The 27,408-nt window shown below is 45.4% G+C and overlaps 1 protein-coding gene and 1 long non-coding RNA gene across 2 annotated transcripts; one reads left to right on the top strand and one right to left on the bottom strand.

Annotated features, from left to right (window-relative positions):
- The first annotated feature begins 643 nt into the window (after window positions 1-643).
- MEX3A (mex-3 RNA binding family member A) lies at window positions 644-22,249 on the top strand. Its single transcript, XM_079956813.1, has 2 exons — window positions 644-1,319; window positions 19,464-22,249. Exons 1-2 carry the CDS (start codon window positions 731-733, stop codon window positions 20,567-20,569), a joined length of 1,695 nt encoding a protein of 564 aa, XP_079812939.1. The 5' UTR covers window positions 644-730; the 3' UTR covers window positions 20,570-22,249.
- LOC307205130 lies at window positions 1,783-9,662 on the bottom strand. The gene is made up of 3 exons (XR_013833896.1): window positions 9,109-9,662; window positions 5,149-5,251; window positions 1,783-3,586 (listed from the first exon to the last, which is right to left on the bottom strand). It is a non-coding gene; the product is annotated as an uncharacterized lncRNA (long non-coding RNA).
- Window positions 22,250-27,408: the final 5,159 nt, after the last annotated feature.

The raw sequence follows: 27,408 nt of genomic DNA, 5'->3' as shown, positions 1-27,408 counted from the left end.
TCCGCCCCTCTCCTGCTGTTGCTGGTGCCGCGATCGACTCGTCCTGCTCCTCGCCGGGACTCAGGCGCTCCCTTCACCGTGCCTTTTGCTGGCTCCTTCGCAAGCGCGCGCGCAGGGGTGACTTGGGGGCTTTTCCATCCCGCCGGATTCCCCCCCCCCGCTCCTGCTTTTTTTTTTTTTGCCGTCGCCCCCCCCCCCCACCCCGACTAGCTCTCTCTTTCTTTCTCTCCATCTCCACACCCACTTCGGCAGCCAGGCGGAGTCTGCGCGACAGCACAGCAAGAGCATTTTAAAAAGAAAAAGGGGAAAGAGAGGGGGATCTTTGTGCGCCCAAGAGCCACACTGGGCAGAAGGGATCAGGTTACAGCAAAGGAACCGAGAGAGAGAGAATCGGCAAGAAAGAAAAAGAGAGGGGTCGGGGTGGAGGGGAGGGGGGAGGGAGAAAGGGGGCTTGGCCAGCAGGGAAAAGAGGGGAGGTGGGCGGGGGTCTCTCCCTCTTTCTCTCGCCTCCCCCCTACCTCTTTGTGCCTCTCCCCCCTCCTCTCTAGCAGGCTCTTTGTTTCCCCCTCCTCCTCCTCCTCTCCCACCCACCCGCCCCCTCCCCATCCAAGCGGCAGCAGCAGCAGCAGCAAAGGCAGCAGCAGCAGCAGCGAGCCCCATCCTCATCATCACCATCTCGCCGCCGCCGCCGCGCCCCCCCACCCCCCTTTCTCCCCAGCCTTTGTTAGCCATGCCTAGCCTGGTAGTGTCAGGGATAATGGAAAGGAACGGGGGCTTCGGGGATCTGGGCTGCTTCCCAGGGAGCAGCAAGGACAGGGCGCTGCTGGAGGATGACCGGGCGCTGCAGCTGGCCCTGGACCAGCTCTGCCTACTGGGCTTGGGGGAGCCTTCGGCCGCCGCCGCGCCCTCCGCCTCGGCCCTGGGGGTCGGTGGCGGGTCGGTGGAGGACGGCAGCAGCAACCAGCCGGCGCAGCCCCCGGCGCCGCCCCCGCCGCAGCAGCAGCCCCAGCCGCCTCAAGCGCCCCTGCCACAGCCGCCGCCGCCTCCTCCTCCTCCTCCTCCGCCAGTTTCAGCAGCGCAGCAGCAGCAGCCCCCGTCGCAGGCGGCTCCCAAAGGCTCCTCGGCGGCGGCGGTGGCCGTGATCCCACCTCCGCCGCCGCCGCCACCCGCGCCTCCGACTGGCGCCGCCGCCGCCGAGGCCGGCAAGCTCTGCGTCCTGTACAAAGAAGCCGAGCTGCGCCTCAAGAGCAGCTCCAACACCACCGAGTGCGTCCCGGTGCCCAGCTCCGAGCACGTGGCCGAGATCGTGGGCAGGCAAGGTGAGCGCTCCGCGCGCGAGAGAGGCTCGCCGGACGGGACTGCAGTGGGGAGGGGGCCGCGCTCCTCCGCGTTGCCCATTGTCTGCGCAACCCCAGTCCGCCCGCCAGCAGCGCGCCCTCACCGCCTCCCGGCTGGCTAGCTGGCTGGGCAGGCGTTGCGCCGGACGGGGGTCCTTCTTTCTTCTTGCGCACCCCCTCCGCTTTCTCCCTCTCTCTCTGCTCTCCAGTCTTTGTCAAGTGCCACTCCCCCCTCCGCTCTTCTTCCTCCTAGTTCTCTCTCTCTCTCCACCGGTTCCCCCCTCTTTATCTTTCTTCCTCGTTCCTTCTTTCCTTCCATCTTTCTTTCTTCTTTCTTCCTCCCGCCCCTCCTTTGTCCCGAGTCCCACCGTTCTCCCCCTCCACTGATGTTCGCCTCCTCGCCCTCCCTCCCTCCTTCCTTTCTTTGTGCCTCCAGTAAGTCTTTTCCTCCTGCTGCTGCTGTTGCTACCGTCGCTGCACTTGTTTTTCTGGCCTCTTCTCCCCCCCTCCCGCCACGTCTTTCCCAGTTTTGTCTGAGAACCTTCATCCCAGTACCCCACTTCTGTCCTGTCTTCCACACCCCACCTCACGTCTTTCTTGCGGTGGTGATGTTGCCCTTCTCACCCCTCTTTCGTTTTCTGCTCCTTTCTTTTATCCGGCCTTTCCAGCTCTCTCCCTGCTGCACCCCCTTCTTCCCCGTCACTCCTGTTTCTTTCAGACTTTCCTTTATCCCTCTTCTTTTCCTCCACCCGCCATCTCTCTCTCTCTCTCTTCTCCCCCCCCCCCTTCTCAAAAAAGTTCAACTTGCCCTTTCCTCTAGCCTCGCAAAAAACCCACTACTCTTGTTCCCACTGAGACACTTAATGTTGACCTGCCTCAGATGAGGGGGACATCAGTGGATGCAAAGTTAAATAGTGTTTCACACACCACACCCCCACGCCCACTTCGTAGCTGCCTTTGCTTTGTATAAATCATTTCCAGGGCCACTTGCTAGATTTTCTCATCTCACACTTAAGATGAATAATAGCCACTGCAGGGGGTGGAAATGGGGGTGGGGTCCTTCTCCATCAGGCATGGGGGGAAAGGCAATGGATGTCTTTTGAGAAAGGGTTACAAATCCATACATTTTACTAGCCCTAGGGTGCACTGTAGAAATAAAAAGCACTGGGGATTCTATCGCTCTAAGCTAGATAATAAATAAAATGCATTAAATTTATAGGAGGGGAAAATGGCAGAAAGTTCCTCTCTCTGTGTGTGTGCTTTCTGTCTTGTCTCTCGCTCTGTTTTTCAAAAATGGAAATGCAAAATCTGAAGTGCCCCCAAGACACTGTGAAAACACGCCTGTTACTTTTAATTGCATCCAGATCTGTATTGTATCTTTCTGGTCTTAAAAATATTACAGTCTCCGTCTTGAAGATTTGGTGCACTTGCCATTTTCAAAGGGCTGGTGCTAGGGACTCCGTGGGGAAGGCTGAGAAAATCCCCCCTTTTGTTGAGTGCATTTCTGGAAGCAAAAGGGGGTGTGGTTCTCTTCTGGACTGTAATAGTGGCTGGTGCGCAGGGCTGTATGTGTGTGCAGAAAGGAGGCGAATGCTTGGAGCCTAATAAAGGATTGAAAAACAGATTAATGAAAGTTGAACTTGTTATAGAAATATGTGGCCTGTGTTTGTGTGCGTGCTTGTGTAGAGACGACAGTTTATGTTTTAGAAGCCCTCCTTTTGTCTTCATTTATGCACACTTTTCTATCCTGTGGCTTTTTTTAAGTGGTGCTCTCGCTACATGATAGACAATAGCTGAGAGCCCTAAAAAAACAAAATTACACCCCATGTGTGTGTTATGTCCTATCCATACCCCAGGAGGAAGATGGCCAATAAATTGTCTACCGCCCCCCTCATCTTCGTCAACACAAAGGTGCCAGAGTCTGCTAAAGTTGCCTTGTTTCAAAAGGGGGGGTCTCCACATTGAGTTGTTGTTGTTAATACTCGTGTGTGTGTGTGTGTGTGTGTGTGTGTGTGTGTGTGTGTTGTCAGCCCTGGAGATGTGGTCGCAACTCCCAGTTGTATGTACCACAATGAGTGGGGAAGTTTTCTAGGGCCTCTTGGGAGGGAAGAAAGGAAATGGGGTTTCAGTTGTGAATTGTGTGGCAGAGGGGGGCAGGATTATGGGGCAGAGGAGTGAAAGGATGATTCACCCCAAAAACCAGAGCCATGTTATTAGAACAATGGAGCTGGCAATGGCAGGTCTTCCTCCTACAAACAAAACAAACTGTTAGAGACTTTGGGGCTCAGCAGCTGGGAGGAGCCTTCACCCCCATATCCATGGGAGCAACACCTTTCTGAGACTGTGTATCGGCACTGACCTGGTTGTAAAGCCACTATCTCCAACCTTCCCCAGGGAATAAACCAAACCAAACCTTTCCTCCATTCCCAAAGTCAGTTAGAGTTCATTCAAAACCTCTGCAAAGAAAAATGGGGGGGGGGGGGAGAGCAAGGTCGCATGGAGCAACACATGAAAGGGTGGGTGGGTGGGTGTGCACCCACTGAAGGTGCCCACCTCTTCCTTATCTTGTTCATTGTCCACATTGACACACTACCACAAGTCCTGTTTTGCCCAGGTGCTCAACACTGGTGGCGCAGGCGAAGAACTGGTGTGAGGTGCATTGCAGCGAAAGATGGGCCTCTCTTTGTTTAATTATGCTGGGTTCTTAGAGGGGGTGTGTGGAAAGGTGTGTGTGTGTTGTTTTTAAAATTGCCTTTTAAGCCAAATCCAAAATGGAAGGGTTGCATAGCTGCAAAATAAGATGCTGCTGTTGTGTTCTCTGGGGTAACCCTGCTGACCCACACTCGGCAGGCGAAGGGGGTGTGTGCATGGCATACGGCAGTGCGCTTAGAGGGGGCTGGTGGAAAGTAATGGCTTTTCCTCAAGAGGAGAGGTGGGCTTCCTCCCACAGTTTTAGAACCCTAATAAACAGGTATGAGACAGCTCCTCAGTTCACGTGCACCAGCACTGCTCAAAATCTTTTTGTTTCTTTTATTTCCCATGGAGTGGGACTGCTTTTGCACTGCCCCAAACCTGAAACTCAAAAGCAGATAAACTAACAAGGCCTGGGATGGAAGTTGCGGTGTCTGCATCGCTCAGGAAAGGCTAGGTTCCTGAAGGCTGGCTCTGAAAAGGGCTCCACCACATCCCCCTTCACCTCAACAAAGAAAGGGTTCTCAGCCCCATTGTTCTTCATGGGGCCTGCTATTGGGTATCTTTGGAAAATCTAACCAATCCATTTTGCCAAAGGCAGACACCATGGCTTCCAGCCTTTTCTAAGCACACTGCTCTATACCGTGCCAATAACACACACACCCTCCGCCTATCGAGTGTGGGTCAACAGGGTTACCCCAGAGAGCACAATAGCAGCATCTTGTTTTGCTACCACGAAACCCTTCCATTTTAGATTTTGCCACAGAACAGAGAATTACTAGAATATCTACTGGCTTGAAGTCTTCGAGTGAGTGAGTGAGTGAGAAAACTAAATTTAGGCATGGCTAGTTGAAGCAGAAGATGGGGGCTATTAAAAAAAACCTACAAGGGTATAAAAATGCAAATATTCAGCATGCTCAAAATAAATGTTTGGCCTTCATTAATCTACTCCCAGGTTAAATACAATCATGGTTTTCCTTTGCTTAAGTAGCTTTCTTCATCAAATCAAAGCATAGATTGTTAAAATATCCAGTGTAGGGATGGCTTATCATCTATGTTAAAGGGGGCCATTCAGTGATATTGCTAAACAGCATTTTTAATTAGCAGCATAAATACCCACTGATTTGCCTCCCTGTTGCCCTTGAAAGTATATTGACAATGGGGTTGATTTCCATTCCCACATCCTGGGCTTCAGGAATAAAGAGTCCAGGAGTCCTCCATTCCTAAATGTAAAAATGAAAATCAGGTGTAGCTATTTTTGATGAGCAAAAACTGTGACCTGCCCCCCCCCCCAATCTAGGTTTTTGGGAAAGGTACCCAAGCATGGATCTGTTTTGTGCAAAAGGCACCATGAGAGGCAAAGTTCTGCTTGGAGCATATGCACGCTCCATGGAAACTGTGTTTTTAAAAGAGCTGCTTGTATGCTCTCGACTTAATCATGGAGCAAAACAACACGACCCTTCAAGTTACGGGATTTATAAAGGATGCAAGATAAGTTCATATTCTGAGTGCAGGCATCTGCCAAGGGCACTTTATTTAATTATTAATTCTTTAATTATCCATCCTGATCTCCACCCTGCTCCAGCTCAGCAGCTCCTGGGCAGGGAAATAGTACATAAGGAAAAACAAGGTGTTAAAGATATACAAATGCACAAAAAGCAAATGTTTGTGGAAACAGGTTCAATTTACCAAATACCTAGTTAACAGCCACTGAAGAGTTTCAAGCCTTTCGGGGAAAATACATTTTATAGACATTTTATAGAAAAACAGTTCCATTGCTGTGAGGCAACCCTCCACGTAGCCTTTCTGCATGGACTTGGTGCATAGACAGTGGGCGCTCTGGGTTGGTCTTAAAACTGGTGATGGAACATGAGACTGAATGTGTTATCTTATGGGCTGAGCTAAACGTTAGGAGAATCATGCAGTACAACCCTCTGTCCCTTCAGAATGAAGGTTGTGTGAATCTTGAGCTTGATAACAAGTAAAACACCTCCCTGTGGAAATCTAGTATGTAAAGGAGAAGGGTTCTGTCCTTGCCTTCTTGCTGGCATGCTATGGGTTGTAGTCAACTATGTCCTACTCAGTAGACCCACTAAAATTAATGACCCTAAGTTAGTCATGTCTAGTAACATAAACATGGCTACTCTGAGTAGAACTAGCGTTGAATACAACTCTTTGTCTTTGCATTGCATCCATTTACTGAGCATTTTGAAGCAGTATAGCTCTTTATCTGATCACATAGATCTTGAATATTCAGGTGCGTAAAGAACAGCCAAAGAAGGACCTCACTATTTTTTTAATAGGGACTGCTGGAGCCATCATGAGATGCATGACTTTGAGTGCAGGAGGCCTTTGTTCAGCCCAGTGGATTAATGATGTGGTGATAGTGTCATGTAATACAGTATATAGATAGAACATTTCAGTCAAAGTGGTGGAGTTATTTGGAAAGCTGTAACTTCATTGACTTTTAGCAGAAACCATACTATTGGTGAAATTATCCTCCTTGGCATTGTGGCTGAAGGTGGTAGCACTATACCCCCGCCCACTGCAAGTCAAAACCCTGTTTTCTCTGCACAGCATAATGGGTGGAGCATGCCAGGCTGTGAATGATGCTTCAGCCAGCCCAAGTCACCATGGTTTGGTCTTAGCTTTTTCCCACACTCACTTTTGCACATACCTTCACCAGTGATTTATATACCATGACCTAAGTTTAACAGGAGCCACCTCTTCTGCAGTTGTGTAGTATGGCAAATAAATTGCTAAGTTTAACTTTGGTTGTTCTCCTCAAGCACAAAACCAGAAAACTTCCCAGGAGAATCCTAGAGCTTACTCCTGTGAAACACAAAGTGGATTGAACGGCACAAATAGCAGGGTGTGGGACATTTAAAAAAATGTTTCTAGACCTCATGATTGCAACAAAATAATGCTTTCTTCTTTAACAATAATACTTAGGATTTATAAAGTGTTTCAGTTATGTTATCTTGGTTATCTTTACAGCAACCCTCACAACTAGAGTGGGACTCCCCTAGTGCTATTTGAGGGAAAGGGAGTTGCACCAATACTATGCTGGCATGAGCTGGTGGAAGTTGCAGTCCAAAAACACCTGGAGGGCACCAGGTTGGTGAAATCTAGTATAGAGAGTGGAAAAGGGAAAAAAGTCACCAGTTCTAGACAAAATTGGCGTAATTTTGTACTTGGCTTACTTAGACCTGGCTTTTTTTTTCTAGTGCCAAGACTCAGCTCTAGAATGCATGTGGTAAAAATGGATGAAAGTGCTGTTGAGAAGGTGCAGGGAGCATTTCCTTCACATATGTAAAATGCATTTCCTTTGACAGTGAATAGTTACGTTGTCCTTGGACTTTAGGGATTGGTGAAGGGTGTATTCCAAATCGGCAAGTGGCATTTCCAGCAAATTTGAACCCTGAGACCTATTTTTCTAGAAATTTAAGTGGTGCTCATGAGAAAAAGATAGGCAAATCTTATTTCAGGTTTCTATACGTGTAAGGTAGAAGTGAGGAATCTCCAGCCTGGAGGACAAATGTGGCCCCTAAGCCTCTATTTCTGGGACTTTTTCCACAGGAGCCAAACTCTCACTGGCTTTGTTTTGTACCCTAAGTGTTTTAATGCCTTGCTGGAATGTGTCCTTGAACTCTAATAATGTCTCCTCCTTGCTTCAATGAAAGATAGCAAGGGGTGTGTGAGCGTGTGAAGAAAATACCCTAATGTACAAAAGTAACATTTGCATTTGTTTCTCACCCCTGGTATATCAGATCCCATGTGTCACAGCAAGGAAAAGATAACAGTACAGTACTATTGCCTGCTTCACACCTTATTATTATTAGGTATACATGCCAAATTTTATCACATGTATTTCAACAAATATAACTTTTTTGACGATAGTAAGTCCCAGAAAGCTGATTTTTACCAGAGCCTCTGAGTCACACCTGAGAGCCAGTTGCACATTCTCCACATCTTGAGGAGAATTCTGGATGGTTGTTCATATTGTAACATAGCAATTCCCAACTTGCCATTGAAAGTATATTCACCAGAAAGCTGCCAGTACTAGCTTCTGAATGAGACGGTTCACACATGATAACAAATCAAGCGGGTTGTCACAGGCAGAACCTCCATTTCACCTCACACTATCTTTAAACAATACTTGCCAGTTTATACATTTCAGCTGCCAAACTTCAAGTGTTCACTAATGAAGTGTATGTAATATACGTGTATGTGTGAAGCAAAACCATGTGTTTGACACTTAGGTTTGCAAACCTGGGTTTGTCACATGGATAATTCACATTTGTTAAATGTATGTGTTTTGGGGTGGTGGTTGTTGTTTAAAACAGGCCCCCAACACTTATGGGCCTGGAGACACACTGGGAAATCTCAGAAATCCATGGACACCACAAAATATTCATTTAATGGAAGAAAACTGCTGATACTCAGAACACCTACAGCAAAGCGAAACATCTACACACACTGCAAAATAAGTAGAATTAGAAAAAAAAGCAGGCAAAACTCCACCCAGCAATCAATTCCTCTTCACTCTGGGAGTTGTAGCTCTGTGAGGGGAATTTGTGGCCTCCTAAAAACTCTCAGCACCCTTAACAGGCTACAGCTCCCAGGATTCTCCTGGTTTATAATGATATCCTAGCACTTTAAATGTATGGTGTGGATTCGTCCTCAGACTGAGAGAAGCCTGTTGCTTTGTATTTTATACCATTCATTTGTTTTAGTATTTCAAAATTGTGAACTCATTTGGCAGCAAGGCAGCATATCAAAAGAAAGAAAGAAAAGAGCATAGGCTTGTGAAGTATGAATCAATTCTGAAAAGAGGTCCTGACAGAATTCTGAGGGTGGACTAGCTTCAGCAGGGTGGGGCTGTTATTTCCTTCACATTGCAACTTTAATTTGGTTTTCTCAGACCTCTATACGTGTCTCTAGCCCTTTCTGAGTCTTTTCCTCAGCTCCCATTTATTCAGCCCTCTCCCAATTCTCTATAGAAGTTGTGTCCTGAGAGGGTTTGAGAACATAAGAGTCCTGGGACCCTCTTATATTTTCATTTTTACCTCATGTTTACCTCATGTGGAGGCACCACAACATCGGAGGCTGGATCACAATTCCCTTCCAGAAGGTTCTGAAGGGCCAAACCAGTCCCTCAAAATTGCCCACAGAACATGGTAGCTGGGTTTTAATGGCTTTCTTGCATGCCTGTATAAGAGAACCTGAGTGAAACCAGCTTTCCCAGAGGGCTTGGCCCTTTTCATACATTTTTTGTTCACTAATGAGCACATGGGGTGGGTGGGTGTTTGTTTGTATCAAATTCATAGCCTGCCCTTCCAAAGGGAGCCCAGGGCATCTCACAGAAATAAAATTACACAAGAACAATTAAAAGCAGCACACACCACAGGCAAAAGTAAAAACTTCATAAAATTATCAGCCAAAAGTCTGGACATATAAGAAAGTCTTTAGATGTTTCTTGAATTCAAGTAAATAGGGAGACCTCCTGATTTCCCTTGGGAGGGAATTGCGAGGGTGCCACCATTGAGAATGTCCTGTCTCTGGTTACACCCTGCAAGCTCCCCGTGTTCTGAGGTAATCTTTTCAGGAACCTGTGCATGTGCACCCAAACACATATAGGCTTCTCTCTGGAAAATGGAGAGTCACAGATCACATGTTTAGGAGGCTGTACAGTGGAACCTCGAGTTGCAGACATAATCCATCCTGAAAGCACGTCTGCAACTTGAAGCGTTTGCATCCAGAAGCGCCGTGTCTGCGTATGCGCACAGCGCGATTTAGCACTTCTGCGCGTATGTGAGCGGCAAAACCCAGAAGTAACCGTTCTGGTACTTCTGGGTTGCCGCAGGACGCAATTTGAAAAAACGTAACCTGAAGCGGACGCAACATGAGGCATGACTGTATATGTTTGGGTGCAAGAGCATAGGCCCCATGCAAGTGATACACTTCTACCTTTTGAAAACAGCTCTTGTCTTCCTCCAGATGGGTTATGAAAGAGATGTCAGACATAAAGCTTTATTGGGATGTTTTAGGGTCCACCCCAACTGCTACTCAAATGACTGAAATATATTTGGGGCTCAGAAACTGATAGAAAGAGCATCTCATCACCCTCCCTTTCTTGCCATGCACTCTAAAGCAGCATTTTCATACCATGACCCATCTTTAATTCTAACCTGCAACTTGGGATCCATTTTTCTTTTTTCTTTTCACTATACTAATTTCATTTTAAGGTTGTATTTTCCTACTTCTCTTTCTCCTCACCATTTTTCAGGCTCTCCCCATGTCTTTCTGCTTTGCCTTCTTATGCTCCACCCTCTTTTTTTCTTAGCTAATAAAAAGAGTACAGTGGTACCTCAGGTTAATACTTAATTCGTTCTGGAAGTCCGTTCTTAACCTGAAACTGTTCTTAACCTGAAGCACCACTTTAGCTAATGGGGACTCCCGCTGCTGCCACGCTGCCGCTGCATAATTTCTGTTCTCATCCTGAAGCAAAGTTCTTAACCCGAGGTACTATTTCTGGGTTAGCGAAGTCTGTAACCTGAAGCGTATGTAACCCGAGGTACCACTGTATTGTGCTTAGAAGATGCAAACCTCCAGACTAAAAAAAAAAAAAATACACAGCCCCTGGAGAGCACAGTTCTATAAATTGACCGGTTGGGCTAGCCTCCATCTTTTTGGAGGGGGCCCAACAGGATGCCATTAATGGTCGTGGGACCTTCTTATCAGCAAACTTGCCCCAAGAGCCACCATGCACATGGCCCAGCAGCATTGAGGAAGAAAAGCAGCAGCCACCGCTTGGTCAGTGCTTGCCTGTTCTCCTTCCAGGTGGTGGTCCCCCGTATCAGGTTTCTTCCTTCTTTCATGGTGGCCAAAATTGAGCCTGGTAGGCCCAGCCCTCACTATGTCCCTTCGAGGGCTAGAGCAAGGGGGTGAGCGCAGCTGCAGTGGCTCTTCAGCACTGTGACCACTCATTCACTTGAGGTGGGCCTGGAAGTCTTGGGCTGAGCCTGCCAGAGGTCACCAGCTCCTGACGCTGGCTGAGGCAGTCAACTTCAAAATTTTGTGCCTCTTTCAACCACTTGGCTGCAACCTTTTATTTAATTTATCCATCTATTGAAAACACAAATAAAAAAATATCCAAAGCAGTTCACAAAAGCAATAAACAATCATCCTAAAACAATAAAAGACATGTAACGCCAAAGTGAAGGAATTAAAAACAATATGCACTACTGTAGATGGTATTGTAGATGCTAAATGAGTATTAATAGTCAAGCAATATCTGAGTGGACAGTATTTATTTATTTATTTATTTATTTATTTATTTTGACACAGGCTAAAACCACGGCTAGCTCTACTATAAGGCAGAGTGAGGCATCTGCCTCAGGTGACAGAAGCTGCTGAGTATCAGCAGCTCATAATTGCTTTTCTTGAATTCCCCTTTGTTGCCACACAGCCTGTTCTAGGCCCCTTAATCTGACCAGCTAACCTGTTACCATTGCTGAAGTCAGATTTCAGTGTTAGTCCAGTGGCTTTCTATACATTGAATTGGGAAGGGGCACCATCTTGTTATTTGCCTCAGGCAGCAAAATTTCATGGGTCAACCGTACCGAAAACCTAGTATGGTCATACTCCGAACCTATCCGCGCAGCTCAATGCAAAGCATGTTTCCTTGGAAGTAGTATTAAGTGGGATTGACTCCCAGTTAAATGTAACCATAAGTTGTCTTCCCTGTGTGCTTAGCTTTTTTCTGTATGTTTTGTTTCCTTGTCTTTTGAGTTTTTTAAAAGAAGACAAAATGCAAAGGAAAAACACCTTTATACCAAAATAAGTGCAAAGAAAATGGTGGCAGTGTCATGGTGTGACCAGTGACCCACCTGCAACCAGGATGTGACTCACTTGAGGGTTCCTCTGACCCACCAGATGAAGATTGATGCTATAAATTATTAAGAACAGGTGACATGCAATAATTGTTCAGTGTTGTTTGTGTGTGTGTGCACGCCATTCTTGAAATCAAACTAGGGCAGAGCCCAGAGGAGGACCCAGGCAGTACAGAGCAGGGGCCAATGATTTTTAGTAGATCATTGGAAGAAGTGTAATATGCTGCAAATGCGTTCTTTTGCAAGATAGAAATGAAAACAAAAGCTATATATTCAGTTCACCACTTTTAAAAAAGTATTTTGGGGTAGGGAAAAGGAGCCTCACCTATTTCTTTTCTGTCAGCTGGGCTACAGCAGCTAGTCACCTGGCAACCCTAAACAGTGGGATTATCAATTTGGTGTCAAATCCTGGTGGAATTGATTTATTTGTGCACACTGGGGGGAGGGGGTTAAAGGCCTGACCTCCAGGTATCTGCTCAGTGAGTGAATAAACACATTTGAAATCAACAGTCCTGGGTTAAAGCATGAAAGCTACAAAGCAGTGTTTTGAAAAGCCCTGCTACCATACTGGTATACACACCAGAGATCTGCTGCAACTCAGTGGCAGACCTGGTTTTTGTTTTTCTCCCCGCTTAACATACAAATTAGTCAATGTTTTACAAACAATGGATCTTGTGGTAGTCACTGAGATTATTCCACTAGGAGAGGGTTCCTTTTAAATTACGGCTTCATTTCCAGAAGAGATTAAGGCCATTGCTCTGGATAGTGTGTGTGTATTCTGTGCCATAGTAACTGCAGGTCTGTACCAAGAGAAGCTGCATTCTGCATCCTGGCAATTCCAACCTCTGAAAACTTTAACCAGCAATTTGCCAGCCCTCTGAGTTTCACTATGAAGCAAATACTCATAACCCCAACAGCCAGATACTTTCTTTAAAACAGAGAGAGAGCGCTCAGATTCTTAGGAATGTTAATTTGCAGCTAATACTGTATGCTGCGCTTTTGCAGAATCACAGTGCACAAGCAGCCCCAATACCTCCATCAGGTAATCAGGTCCAGAACTCCCACTGTGACCAGTGAAATAACGGATGCCCCACTGAGGCAGGCCCAACTCATTCAATGTCTTCCATTGCAATACAGTAGATCTAGAGCCAAAATAGATTGCCAACCTGAGTGCCTCTTAGTAATGTGAACAAAACCACGCAGGGGCAGACCAGAGTGGGGAGTGTGCACTGAGGAGGAAGAAAAGTCCTTGAATGAGCATGTGAAATTTCTAGTAAATTCAAGCAAACCTTGGTCCTGCAGATCAGCCTGGCTGAGAATCTAGGGCAGTAGGAAATTGTCTCCTGAAGCTCAGCTTAATTCAATTTCCTCCCCCCCCCAAAACAACCCAACGCCTTTGCCTCAGGACCCCTCCCCCTATACTTTGCACCTGCCCATGCTTCCTTTCCTGTTGTCACCCCCTCCCCTTCCTGGTCAGGCATGGAAAACATGTGTCCAAGATGACCACCCCGACAGCGACACACCCACTTTCTACTGTACTGCAATACATTCAAGATCCGCGCCTGGCTGCTGCTGCTGCTGCTGCTGGCAGTGCCGTTTTTTCATGCAACAACAGTTTACACTGGCAATGCAGTGAGGCACAGATATTCCAATGGTTGGCTGGCGATCTGTAGCACATGCTTTAATGATAATAATAATCTTCATCATCTCCAGGTTTTGTTTAGCTTAACCCCCCCCCCCCAAATGTGTTAACTGTACAGCAGATATATATAACCTTTATTTATTTTTACAAAGTCTGTAGGAGCATAATAGGATTTCCCCCCCTTGCCTAGATATGTTTATTTCATAAAGGAATCGTTCTAATTATTATTCAGCCTGTGCTGCAAGCCAGGGTTAAGATTTTCAAGATGCCCGCCTCTGTCTGGCCAAGTAAAGGGATTTTGATTATACTTTGTAGAATGGATGCACACCTGAGAAATATTCTGAACACTGAGAAAAATGAAGTGTGAATATGACAAACAGGTGTTTGAAAACATCATGGTAATATCGGGGTGCTGCAACCTCCCTAGGATCACCTCAGGCTCCCTATGTATCTGGCTTTGTTGCAGTGTCAAGCAGCCCACAGTATAAATCAAGACATACATTCCCTCACTCACCAAAGGAAAAATGGAAGTCCAAACAGCACTGGCTAAATTATAAGTATTTGCAAGTAACTGCTTTGAACCTATGAACAATTAGATCCTTAAAAGAGTAATCTTTAGCCTTTCCAGGCTGGAGACAAGCCTATAACATGCCATGTAGGATCGCACTGCTGATTTTCACCTTCCTGTTTATTTCTATGAACAGAAGAAGCTGCCTAATGCAGAACCAGGTCACTAGCCCAGTGCTGCCTCCTCTAATTGACAGTGGCTGTCCCAAGGTCGCAGGAAAAGGCATTTCCTTTCTTAGCCACATAAGGTTTGTTTAAATAGAGATGTCAAGGAGTTGAGCTGGGATCTTCTGCATGCAATGCTGGTGCTTTACCCTTGAACTGGGCCCCTGTCAAGCTGGTATCGTCCCCTCTGTTTGTCTCCTGTTTGATTTCATCCTTCTCTCTATCTTTTTATCTCAAACCCACTCTCTCTCTCCCCACCCCCTTGCAACTCCAAATTTACAAGAAGCAAGAGGCTGGGATCTGACACAGGGCATTTCCCATTATAGCACCCATCCTTCGGAATTCACTGCCTGGGAAAATCCACCAAGCTATTTCCTTTGTTCTTCCACCAACCAAAACCTTTCCCAGACTATTGTTATTGATGCTGAGTTTGTTTATCCTGATTTTGACTGATGTTTGTGTTTACATTAGGTTTCATTGTGTACTTCTATAGACAACATTGTGCAGGAAAACAGGGAAGTAACTGCAACACTTTTGCTCTCCAACTACAGGAGGACAGCCCCCCCCCCTGTCATATCACCTGCTGAACATGATTAAACTGATCTTAAGTCTTTATTTTTAAAGACTTCAAAATGTGCATCAGAATGTATAACCTAACAATTGTTCTGGCTGTAGGTACGAACTGACTGTGACAGATTGCTTGTGTCCATGTGCATACATTTATTAGTGCATTTAAGTGCACTTGTTCGGATGCAATTGTGGAGAGTCTTGACTTCTAAGAGACCAAACATCCTTAGAAGGCAAGACAGAGATGAGTGTGGAGTTCATGAGATTATTTTAAAAGATATTTCATGCAGTAAAGTAACTTGTGGATTTACAAAGCTTGGCTTACTGCACTATTGTGTCAATTAGAAGGGTCTCCGTCTTCATTTCTACTTGACATGCTAGGTTTCTACGTACAGGGAGCATTCAGTTACATGAGCTGCAGCCTGAAATGGTACAACCTACTTCATTTAGGGCCAAACTTGACATGATGGCAGCTGTTGTGTGTGTCCTGACCTAGCACTACCCCAACCACATAGGAGCAGGAATGGGGGTGGGGTCCTGTTCTTAAAATGGGTCAGGGCAAACATGTGAGCCCCCATCTTATGGTGTGCTTCTCTACAGCCTCTCTCTCAGCTCCAAGTAGAGAGAGTTCAGCATTCCTCACCTCCTTTTGCTTTTAAACTTGCACAGACACACTCACTTGATACATAACAGGGGTAGTTTAGTGTTTAAATATATCATGCTCTTCCCATTGCATCTATATTGGCCCCAGGAACAAGGCCTAATCATACAGGTCTTCATGGTCATTTGAGATGTCCAGAGAAACAAACAATTCAGATGTGCACACAATTTCTCTCACTTTCATGCTCCTAGTGGTGTAGTAATAAAACTGCTAGCTAAGCAGGCTCTGGTATGGTTTCAAACTAGATGAGGGACCCTGTGCTGAGATTTCTACATTGCAAGGGGTTGGACTAGATGACCCTCAAGGTCCCTTCCAACTCTATGATTCTACGAATGGTTTTTTTCTTTGCTTTTTGGCACGCTGGAACTCAAAAAGCTTTGCTATATGGCTTGGTTCCCTAATTAACAAGGCCCTTAATTAACGAGTTCTTGTTTAGAAGTGGGGGAAGATCCCACAGCTCCACTTGAGGTTGAGAGAACATCTACTTCACCAACGTATATTGGTTTTATACCAATTTGGTTGTCATGTGTCCCTCCCCACAAAAACACAGAGTATCCTGGGAATTGTAGTTTGGCGAGAGAGTCTCAAACCCCTATATCAGAACTACAGATGCCCAGAGCGTGGAAATGACTATAAAATCCGTTCAAGACTGTACTGCCGATATGTTCTGAGTATGGATATAATGGGTGGGAAAACCTACCCCAACAATTCAGTCCAAATTCACAGCAGAGGAAAACAAGCTCTGAAACGGTTATGTTACAAAAATTGAGTTGAATTAGTAACTCGGGCCACATTGCAGGTGTGCAATTACTTGGAAAGGGATTCCATTTTTAAGGCTTCTTTGGAGTATGGGGGACTTTCAACACAGCAAACTTGTTCTTGCAAGCATTCCTCCATCAAGTCATGTTTGCAGCTCCGCACCCTATTCATTCCACTTTGAGGCAATTTCCTGGGACAAGGCAGAAACAACATACATGACAAGGTGGCAAGCATTCACGAGTCCAGCCCTGCCAGGCAAAACCTAGCAAGAAAAGTTAACAATTTCTCTAGATCACTTCCACGTGCAAAGAGGTTGGCATCAATATTGTCTTCAGCTCACCTACTAAGTAGTGTGCCTGCTTGGGCTGGGAGAATGGGGCAGAATCTGCAGGGATGTGTACTTCTTGTTTCCTTCATGTAGGGGGGGTCTCCCCTCCCTCCAACTCTGTTTCAAGAGGAAGGGTTCCCTCCATCTGTCTGACTCTGCGGCACCCTTTGTCCTGTTTCTGGGCCAGTCACAGCCTCCCCCACCCATGGTTGCCTGCCTGCCTCCTTTTGTCTGTTCCTTGATTCCCCCTCCCCCTTTCCTCCTCTACGCTCTCCTTGTCAGGGTCCCTTTTGCCTTTTGGTCTGCAGCGTCCCACCTCCTCTTTTTTATTTTTTACCCTGCCTGCATCCCTTTCTCCCCCCTCCCCAGAGAGCCTTGTGCAGCAACATTTGTCCCCAATTACATCTCTGCCTTGGTTTCCTTCCCATCTGCGCCCAGCATGGGCTTCCCCATCCTTTGTCTCTCCGTCTCCATCACCCCTTTGTTTCACCTTTCCTATTACACGAGGGCTCTTTCATTGCTCTTCCTCCCTCTAGCTCCGCTCAGCCACTACCACCACTACTACCCATTAAATCAGAGAGGGCCTCTGTGTCTATCTTAGCTGAACACATCTGGGAAGAAGAATCGGGTCGCCGCTGTTTTGTCTCCTAAACAGGCCCTGGACGGCGGCAGATTTTCACAATGCAGATTCCCGGCCCCAATGAAATTGATCCTTTCGGTGCAGTGAGAGAGAGAGATCAGTCCATTAGGGGCAGCATTCCCCCCTCCCCCCAACTGCACTGCATTTGTATCCTCCCAAGGCGCAAAGCAGCAGTGAGTGGGGCTCTCTGGCTTTCTGCCAGTGCTTGCCATCTAGACTGGAATTTCTGAATACATACCTTACCTCAAGTCTTTCTTGGGTTAAATTATTTATCCTAGTTCCATGAATACAGAGGAGGGAAGAAATAAGTTTTTGTCTCTAGGATATTTCATCTTCGAACATCCTACTTTTCGTTTCTTTGTTTAATGATGTTATGCCATAAGGGCAGGGATGGGGAACTTTTGGCCCTCTGGGAGTTGCTGGACTACAGCTTCCATCAGCCATTGCCAGCAGGGCCACTGGTCAGGGATTGTGGGAGTTGTAGTTTAACAATGTTCTTGTTCTCCAGCTCCCATAAACCGCCAGCCAACATGGCTAATGATGAGGTATGATGAGGGTCCAGCAACACCTGGAGAGCCACAGATTTCCCATCCTTGGGAATTTTCCCATCCGTGGGATTTTCTTTTTTCTGCCACCTTCACTAGCATTCATCAGACCTTTTATAAAATGCAGTTGTGCTTGAAATGGCCTCATACGTGGGACAAAGAATTGCATCCAGGTGATCTCTCCAAACTTGTGATTCCCAGTTGCTGGTATTCAGAGGTGCACTGGTTCCAATACTGGAGGTAGTACATAGCTAACATGCTTGGTAGCCACCGATCCTCCATGGGTTAGTCAAAAGTAAGGACTTAGGGCACTTACATCCAGTAGTTTCTTGCGGAGTCAGTGCTTTTTACAGCATCCACATGACATCATCCTAATCAAAATCCAATATCTACCCCCTCCCCATTCCAGTTTAAACCAGATTTACTATGGGGGGGGGGGAGGGAATTATAAGATTTTCCATAGAAAAAGAAACTAGAGATTTAGTAAGAAAGTAATATGGGGCAGCATTTTGATGATGACATCATATGGGTGCATTTTGCTTGTGGGGAACAAATCATGGAATATTAGCATTGGAAAGAAGAAATGTAACCTAGGACTCAGCTAGATTGGTAAAGAAAAAACAATTTACATGTGTTGTATATGCGATATAACATTGTGCCACCAGATGGTGATGTGGACTCCCATTTTTCTCTACCTGTTTTCCCTGTTTAAATTTACAACACGTTTAACTGAAACGCTTCTTTGATGTGTCTAGATCCAGCCCTAGGGGGGGGGGGAAATGCTACCTTACTCACAGCATTCCAAGAGACTGTCTTGCTGGATCAGACCAAAGCATCAGCTAGTCCAGTTCCCCACAGTGACCTGCCCCAGCCACTGGTATTTGGAGGCAAACTACCTTTGAACATGGAGACTTGATTTTGTTATCATGGCAAATGGAGATTGAAAATCTCTCTTCCATAACTTTGTCCGATCCCAATAAGGATTCTGTATAACATTCAACATGAGAGGCAGTCTGCCATTGAAAACTAGTTGCTGGGGAGGGGGCTCCTGCCTTCATGCCCTCCTTCCCATTGACTGGAATAGATGGAACTTTGGTCTGATCCAGCACAGGCTCTTCTTACATTCCTAAAGCCACATAAAATAGTGGTTATCAGCACACATTTCTCCAACAAATCCCCTTAGTTGTTGTCTGAAGAAATAATCTTCTCTGAGGCCTATTAAAAACACTTTAAAACTAGTTTCAATCATAAAAATAAGGTGGGTCCTGAAAATATACACTTTGTGTCAAAAGCCAGGGTAAAGAGATGTGTCTTCAGTATTCTCTGGAATATTGAAGGTGCCAGACTCACCTCTGTGGGGAGGGAGTTCCACAATTTAGGGGCTACCACAGAGTTAGTTCTTTCCCATTTTTCCACATGGTGCATCATTTCCTAAGCCCGTTAGTTGTCTTTTTGCTAAACTAAAAAGCCCAAAACATTGTAATCTTTCCTTCTAGGGTAGTTGCTCCAGCGCACTGATCGTTTTGGTTACTCTTTTCTGTCCCTTCTCCGATTCTTCAATGTCATCTTTAAGGACTTTGTGGTGGCCAGAACTGTACATTGCACACATCCTCAGTGCCTTTCAGAACTAACTCGTATATGCTTTGTTTCTTTTCTGTCTTTAAAGGTTGCAAAATCAAAGCTCTGAGGGCAAAGACTAACACCTACATCAAGACTCCAGTACGTGGGGAAGAGCCTGTCTTCATGGTGACTGGGCGGAGGGAGGATGTCGCCATGGCAAGGAGGGAAATTATTTCTGCAGCCGAGCACTTCTCCATGATCCGCGCTTCTCGTAACAAGGCTGGCACCACCTTCGGCAGTGCTCCAACCTTGCCGGGGCAAGTCACCATCCGGGTCCGGGTCCCATACCGCGTGGTAGGCTTAGTGGTGGGGCCTAAAGGAGCTACCATCAAGCGGATCCAGCAGCAGACCAACACCTACATCATCACACCCAGCCGGGACCGGGACCCTGTCTTCGAAATCACAGGAGCCCCAGGCAACGTGGAGCGGGCCCGAGAGGAGATTGAAACTCATATAGCCGTCCGGACAGGCAAGATCCTAGAATACAACAACGAGAATGACTTCCTGTCCAGCAGTCCTGACTCAGGCATGGAGAACCGATACTCAGAGGCCTGGCGGGTTCACACTCCAGCCCCTGGATGCAAGCCTCTCTCCACCTTCCGTCAGAACAGCCTCGGGTGCATTGGCGACTGCTCTGTGGACCCTGCCTATGAGACACCCCGGCTGAATGACCAAAACGATTTCAATTACAGTTACCTCTTCCCCAACTATGGTGTCAACAAACAAGATCTGTATTACGGCGTGCCAGAGTCTGGTGCTCCTTTGTGGGCTGGGCAGGAGAACACCAACCCTGTCTCGGTCCTCTTCTCCAAGCAGCAGCGATCTAGCAATACTGGCACCATCCATCCCAACTCACACCGCTCCCCATCCTCATCTATACAAGAGCCTACCCTCTCTGGGCTTCCTAGAAGGTCTCAGGGGGAGCCTTTGCAAGGGTTTTCCAAACTGGGTGCTTCTGCTGCCACCCGGACGTCCATCTCCAGCAGCCGGGAGTGCATGGTGTGCTTTGAGAGTGAGGTGACGGCAGCTCTGGTCCCCTGTGGCCACAACCTCTTCTGCATGGAGTGTGCCGTGCGGATCTGTGAGCGGACTGACCCAGAATGCCCCGTGTGCCATGCAGCAGCCACTCAGGCCATTAGAATATTTTCTTAAGAGAGAGAAAGATAGAGAGAGAGATTGAGAGAGGGGGAAAAAGACAACATAGGGGGAACTGGAGTGGGTGACAGGACGGGAGGGAGGGGACAGCAGAGAGCGAGAGAAAAATACAGATATGAAATAATTTGAAGAATGAACGAATTAGGGGAAAAAACAAAATGAAATTAATTTAAAGGAGAAGAAAGAAATTATTTTAGGAGCAATGTAGGGTTATTTTTAAAGAAAATAATAAAGATGATGATAAAATTAAAATGGAGAAGCCAGGAATATTTGGGAAGGTAATCACTACACTATAAAGCCTTGTAGTGTCATTTTTAAATTGAGAAACTCTTTAACACACACGCAAGTGATTCTCAAGCAACGTGGGAGGTACGATGTGGTGGCATTTTGGGGCAGGGCCTGTGGTTTCTGCCGGCAACAGAGAGAAGTCATTACTGGACAGGTCAGGGGTCGTCTTCTCATCCCGCAAACCCAGCCTTGGTCTTGGTCTGAACGTGGTATGAAGTTGCTGGGCCCTTCAACCTGCCTGGTGGATGAAAAGCTCAGAAAGAAGTAAATCAGGAAGGGAAACAAGAAAGAATAATGAGAGAAACCATCAGCCTCTGGGAACCTGATCAAACGAGGGCACAACTGTATTACCTCAAAACACTTAAAAAGAAAAAGAAGCAGCTAAAGATCTTTATATTCTTTTTCCTCTATTTTTTTCCTAAGAAAAAAAATTAAAATGAAAAATAATATTAGAGCCAGTGAAATGGGGAAATGGGGGTGTTAGAAGAGCCCCGAGATAAAATCCTCCTGGCCACCGTTTTATTTTTCCATTCTGAATCTTCTGAGCCACCACAAAACTCTTTTGAACTTTGATTTTTCTTTTTCCTATTTGAGCAGGGATTCATCTAATAAGAATCAGGAGTCACTAACAGGGTATTTTCCAAAAACAAACCCCCCACACCACAAATCAACGCTTCCGTATTCCCACTCAAGGGGGATTTGGTGAGGGTTGACATCCAGGTTTCTGCATTTCGCTCCCCGCACTTGCCAAGCGATGCAATTTCAAACATTCATTCAAAAAGACAAGCCTTGTTTTTTCCTTCCTTTGTTTCTCTTCATTTCAACAACGACAATTTCGCACCAAAACCTAAGAAAGATGATCATGCAATACTGGCAGCGAAGCCCACTTAAAACAAACCCACAACCCGACAGAAAGCAAAAAATATATATATACGAATTAACATGTTTATATATAATTTTGTCGTCTTTTTAAAATGGACCAAAACTTTTGTTACACAAAATCAAATAAAGAGATAAAATAAGAGTATATCCTTATGGACCAAAACCTCTTTTTGCTGTCCTCATCTGGATCTTCCTGAGGTTGCCCTAGTTTTATATATTATATTTTTTTCACAATGAAGCAAACAGACACATGCTCAAAAAAAAAAAAGAAAGAAAAAATAATATTGAATTGCCTTGTTAAACATCCTTAATCATTTCAAGACATTTGACTCCTGCTTTTGTTACATAGGATACTTTATCAAACTGTTGGGAATTGGAGAGACAAGCACTCAAACTCGCTTCCCTGCCAATTTCAACGCCCCCAGCAACGTAATGTAGTCAGGTTTTTTCAAGTTGCTACATGGATGCCAAATTGCCAAGATTCAGAGGGGTGGATTAAAAATAAAAGAGTTATATGCATTAAGTGTGTGTGTGTGTGTGTGTATGTACACACACATACGCACACGGTATATGCTCTCCTTCCCATTCCCGTTTTTACATATGCTTACACTTCTTGGACCCTTATTTAGAAGGAAACGTTGGAAACAAGAAACTTTGCAGCTTCTTATAGATGGTTCTAGAAGATGAGAGCTTCTCAATTTTTATCCATGTATGATACGTTGCAGGAAACATGACTTTTGTCATCACATAACATGCTTCCTGATGGAAGCCATCCCCTCTTTTTCTCCCCCCCAAATACTGTCCTATTGATTTGTCCTACATGGCCCTCAAGTCATCCACTGACAGGGCTGGGTGTGCTCTTGTGCTAAACAGAATCCCTTCAGATTCCACCCCAGATTTTGCAAAAATTATTTGACATAGCTGTTAGCCTTGGGGATCACAGGGCTATCTAAGCGCAACACCAAAGCTTCATCCCTTGGCCAGAGGAGGTTGGGCTGTGGCTACCTATACTCCCTCCCATGTTGTCCCATTGGGAAACCTCCTTGGATCCTAATTTCTCATGATGCCAAATTCCACCCCTTATACTTTATCCCTACTTTCAGAGAGTACACACAGCCCTGCAGCTCTACCATTTTTTTATTTTGGCAAAAACCCAAACTGCATTCTGCTGAATGTAACAAGTGACTATGATCCATGTCTGAAGGGAGGGAGCTGGGGGTGAAGGTGTTGCTTTAAATGATGACAAAATGTGTATTGTCCTGGAATTGGAAGAAGAAGGGGTTAAGATGAAGGGCGATCACCTCCTAGGTTCTTAACTTAACATTCAAAAGACAATGCTCTGCTAAAGGGGACACTGTCAGTTTTACTTGGGACTTTCCAACCTACCCTTGAAGCTGAAGTGGCTTCATTCTGCATTGCAGTTTTGTGCAGGCATCTGGGTGTTTTTCAAAAAACAAAAACCACCCTAATCAAAATTATTTGCATTTTTTTTTTTCATTCAGGTGAGCTTGGCAACATGAATTGCCTGCTCTACTTTCAAATTCCAATACATAACTGCCTCTAAATGGTGCTGGATTGATGGCAGTTCCACAACTTGAACTGGATTGGGTTAACCACCGTGGAAAATTAGAACTTAAGCATGCCAAATCCATTCATGACAAACCTGGGTGATTTTTTCTCTATGAAAGCAAATGTGGATGGTTGCAAGTGGATGAGATGGAGCTGATTCAGGTGGCCTTCAGCCTCTCAGTTTCCAAATCTGGCAAAAGTGTCCTTGTCAGCCTTGGCCAACCCAGTACCTCCAGAAGGCAAAGGCTGGCCTTGCCATCAAGATTCATCTGGAGTTGCCTTCAAAGCAGCTTGATCTCCACACCACGTGGGAAGTGAAGTGTGCAGCTTGCCCTCTTCCGTCCTTGGCACATCCCTTGGCATGCCAGCAAAACAACTTTCTATGCATTCCTTTTGAAAGCCTGCAAAGGCTTTTGAAATACTTGGTAACTGGCCTCACCAGCTTTCCAACCCCCTTCATGGACACCACAAATTCTGACAGTTTCCCCTTTTCTTTAAAAAGTAATAATGAAAAGTTCTGGTGCCTGTTTTGTCAAATAGGACTGTATGACTCCTGGTATGAGAAATGGGGAAAGGAAATGGGGGCTGGGGGGGAGGAGGGGGGAGAGAAAAATACATTTTTCTTTTTTTGGAGAAAGAAAGAAAGAATGCAAAAGGAAACGGACGTGATTCCATTTGTTCCTGGTGTGGGAGGGGGCTGCCTGGCCGTCTCCCACTCATGTAGATAAAAGGGGATAGGGGGAGGAGGAGGAGGAGGAGCCAGAGGGTGTCCCAGACTTTGTGGCAAAGGAATAAAGGGTGGGGTCAGAAGGATGGCCCCCCCCGGTCTGATGGTGCTCCCTCTGACAACGTTGCGCCCCATTAGGGGCTGGATATATTCTTTGGATTTAGTTGTTCTTGGCGGAGTGAAGTCTGTTTCGTAGTTAATGTGAGAAAGTTTTCGGTCAATGTTTTTTTTTTTATTCTTTTAATGCCAGGCAATGGAGAAAGGATAACTGAGGAAGAGGAGAGGTCTCCCTACGTGGGGAAATACTTATTGGGAGGTTGGGGCAGATTTTAGCTCTGGCCCTATGGGGTGAGTAATAAAAGGGTGGAAGAATGGCGACCGGGAGCAGGGGAGGTGCATGTGGATCTGTTCCTACCCTCTTTCGCCCCCATTGTATTTCTTATTAAAACAAACATTTGAAACACTCTTCCCCACCCCCACCAACACACATGCACGCATGGTGAAAATCAATGGATATTCCCCCTTTAAAAAATGAGATGAAAATAAGAGTATAAAACCCAAACCAACATCCACACTTGCTAATTAGAAATGGAAGGGGTATGCATCCTGTCTTAGAACAAATGTTCTTCATGAACCAGGCAGGTCTTGCCTCTTTCCAGTTAATTTTTTTAAAAGAGAAAAAAAGACCCTTTTTCTTAGTTCCAATAACCTTTTATCTATCTATCTAATCTATATATACATATACATATATATTAAAAGAAAGCCTGATGTAGCAACTCTAGTTTAATAGCAGTATTTTAACTCCCATCTTTTAAAAAAATATATATAAATATAAATAAATATATATATATATATATTTCCGCCCACTTGCCCTCCCTGTTATTTTTTAATGTAGCCAGAAAAAGAGAGAGAGAGCAAAGAGAACCCCAAATTGCAGAACCTCAGTTGCAAACCCAACGGCTACCTCTGGTCTGAGAGGGGGGCTGCATACTGTTGTTGGGGGGGGGAGGATACAGGAGGACCCTGTATGGGGCCTCACATATTGAAATTCCCAGGACCCCTTACAGGAATTGGGTGGGAATACATTTGTGTGATTCCTTTTTCTTTTTTTTAATATATGTATATATATAAATCAAAAAAGAAAAATGCCCATGACCTTAATTTTTTCCTCTGACATGTATCTTCCTTGATAGGTATGTAGGGATGGCTTGTTGGTCTGATTCACCAGCAATAGACAAAAACTTACGATAGCTTTTTTAAAAAAAACATTTTAAAGTCAACTCTTCCAGTATGATCAGATGAGCTCTTGGATCATTTGGGAGCTTTTAAATTCCAATCTGTTCCAATCCCCAAATCTGCACTGATATTGTCAAGAAAACACCACCCTTCCCCCCCCCCAAGTAAAGATGTCCACAGGGGCCAGAACTAAGTGCTGAAGGGTGTGCTCTCTACACAGAAGGTCCCCAATTCAATCCCTGGAATCTTTGCCTGAGCCCCTGGAGTGTTGCTGCCAATCAGTACAGTACTAGGCTAGATGGACCAATGGTCAGTAGAAGGCATCCCAGTATAAGATGGGGCTGCACTGAGGACGAATTAAGCTCCACCACTCATAATCACCACTACCTTGTAGCATTGGGGGGCGGGGGCACCTGTGTCTTGAAAATTCACACCAGCCACAGGTTAGGCTGCTGATTTGATGGGGATCTCTGCCTTCCCACTTTTTGTCTTGCCAAATGCATAAATGCAACAGAGTCAGCTCTGTTTTCACCTACCTTTCTTTTTTAGCCTAGAGAACAAAAACTGGGCATTTGGGAATTAAGACATTTGCACCTGCAGTGTACCAGAACTGGAGTTAGGCCTGGATAGCAACACCCCAGTTTCTACGATTCTGGGGGGGGCGGGCGGTGCGGGCTGTGATATAAAGCCAGTATAAGAGGATGGTATTGATATACCTTGAGAGTAAAGAGGTGGATCAAGAGATGGATAGTGCGAGCATACCATTTAAAAACGCCCTTTGTTGGAAAAGGCACCCACAGCACCTATCCCAGCCCAAATTTGATTTTGCCCAGCTTAGCTAGCTACAGTCCCAAACTAGTGACATGCCATTTGGACCCCATCAGGGTGGTAATTGGGTGATGTGATTTATCTGCAAAGGCACCTCTCCTACTTGTCTTTGTAAAAGTTTTCAGATGAGAATAGAAGATTGTCACCATTTTAATATTCAGGGTCCCAATGGAAGATTCTGAGATTTTGAGAAGAAACTTCCTTGATTTATTGGCAAAATTAAAATTTCCAAGCGTTTCCATGGCATGCCGTTAGTCAGGTAGGCGGCGGCGGGGGGGGGGGGGGAGGTATTTGAACTTCTGGAACCAATCGTAATCTTGATAAAATTAAAATAGTGGATTTTGGAACATCAAATTTTTCAGAACAAATGCACCAATTTATTGGCAACAAAAGGCAGCATTTTGAAGGTATCAGCTTTGCTCCAAAATCTTAAGTTGCAAAGATATTACAACTAAAACAAATAAAAAAGCACAGTCACCGGATTAAGGAAATCTTGGTTGATTAATCATATGTGTTTCAATCTGCATAGATTTGAAACTTTAAAAAACTTTAAAATGGTTTCTGTTTTTTTACTTATACACACATACATGTCATGGCAGTAGAAGAGGCAGTCCCTGTTCTCTTTCACACAAGAGGGAATAGCTCTTAGGAACATATGCGGCGGCCTTATAATGAGCTAGATCTTATACTAGCTAACTATCTTCACAGCTTGACAACAGCTCTCTTGGGGTTTCAAACAGAGTCTTTACAGCCCCCTTCAGAGATGCTGGGGATTGAACCTGGGACCCCTTGCATGCCAAAGCAAGCGCTCCACCACTGTGATATTATCCTTCCCCTCAAAATGAATTAATGTTCTAGCTAGCCCCAATGGTTCTGAATAAAGGGCTGGTTTAAATACAAAGCTGCCTTATACTGTGTCAAACCATTGGTCTATCTAGCTAAGGATTGGCAGCGACACTCCAGGGTTTCAGGTGGGGCGTCTTTTCTAGCTGGATGTGGAGATGTCAGGAATTGAATGAAGGACCCTTCGCATGCAGAGCGGATGCTCTCCCACTGGACCACAACAGCCCTTCCTCTTCTTAGATGGTGCTTGCCAGTTTTAAGAGGTTACTAGTATTAAAGGTAACGCTAAAGTAATTTAACTAGATAATCAGGGCACCTTTTTAGTTGATTAATTTTTTAAACCCAATTAATCAACCTAAAGGATGCTGCCCTAAAATTGCTGACATGTTTGAAACTTTGTCAGCATCAGAATTTGCTATATTTGACATGGAATCTTCCTTTTGGATTTCAACCTTTAGCAAAA

The sequence above is a fragment of the Podarcis cretensis genome (assembly GCF_951804945.1).
Source record: "Podarcis cretensis genome assembly, chromosome: 16".
NCBI lineage: Eukaryota > Metazoa > Chordata > Lepidosauria > Squamata > Lacertidae > Podarcis > Podarcis cretensis.
This window is presented reverse-complemented; position numbering and strand designations above follow the sequence as displayed.

Bases quoted from the DNA above. Each gene is read 5' to 3' on its own strand.
- MEX3A (XM_079956813.1), top strand. From the start codon at position 731: ATGCCTAGCCTGGTAGTGTCAGGGATAATGGAAAGGAACGGGGGCTTC. The intron at 1,320-19,463 runs GTGAGCGCTCCG...CTGTCTTTAAAG, and splicing joins CGAGATCGTGGGCAGGCAAG to GTTGCAAAATCAAAGCTCTG.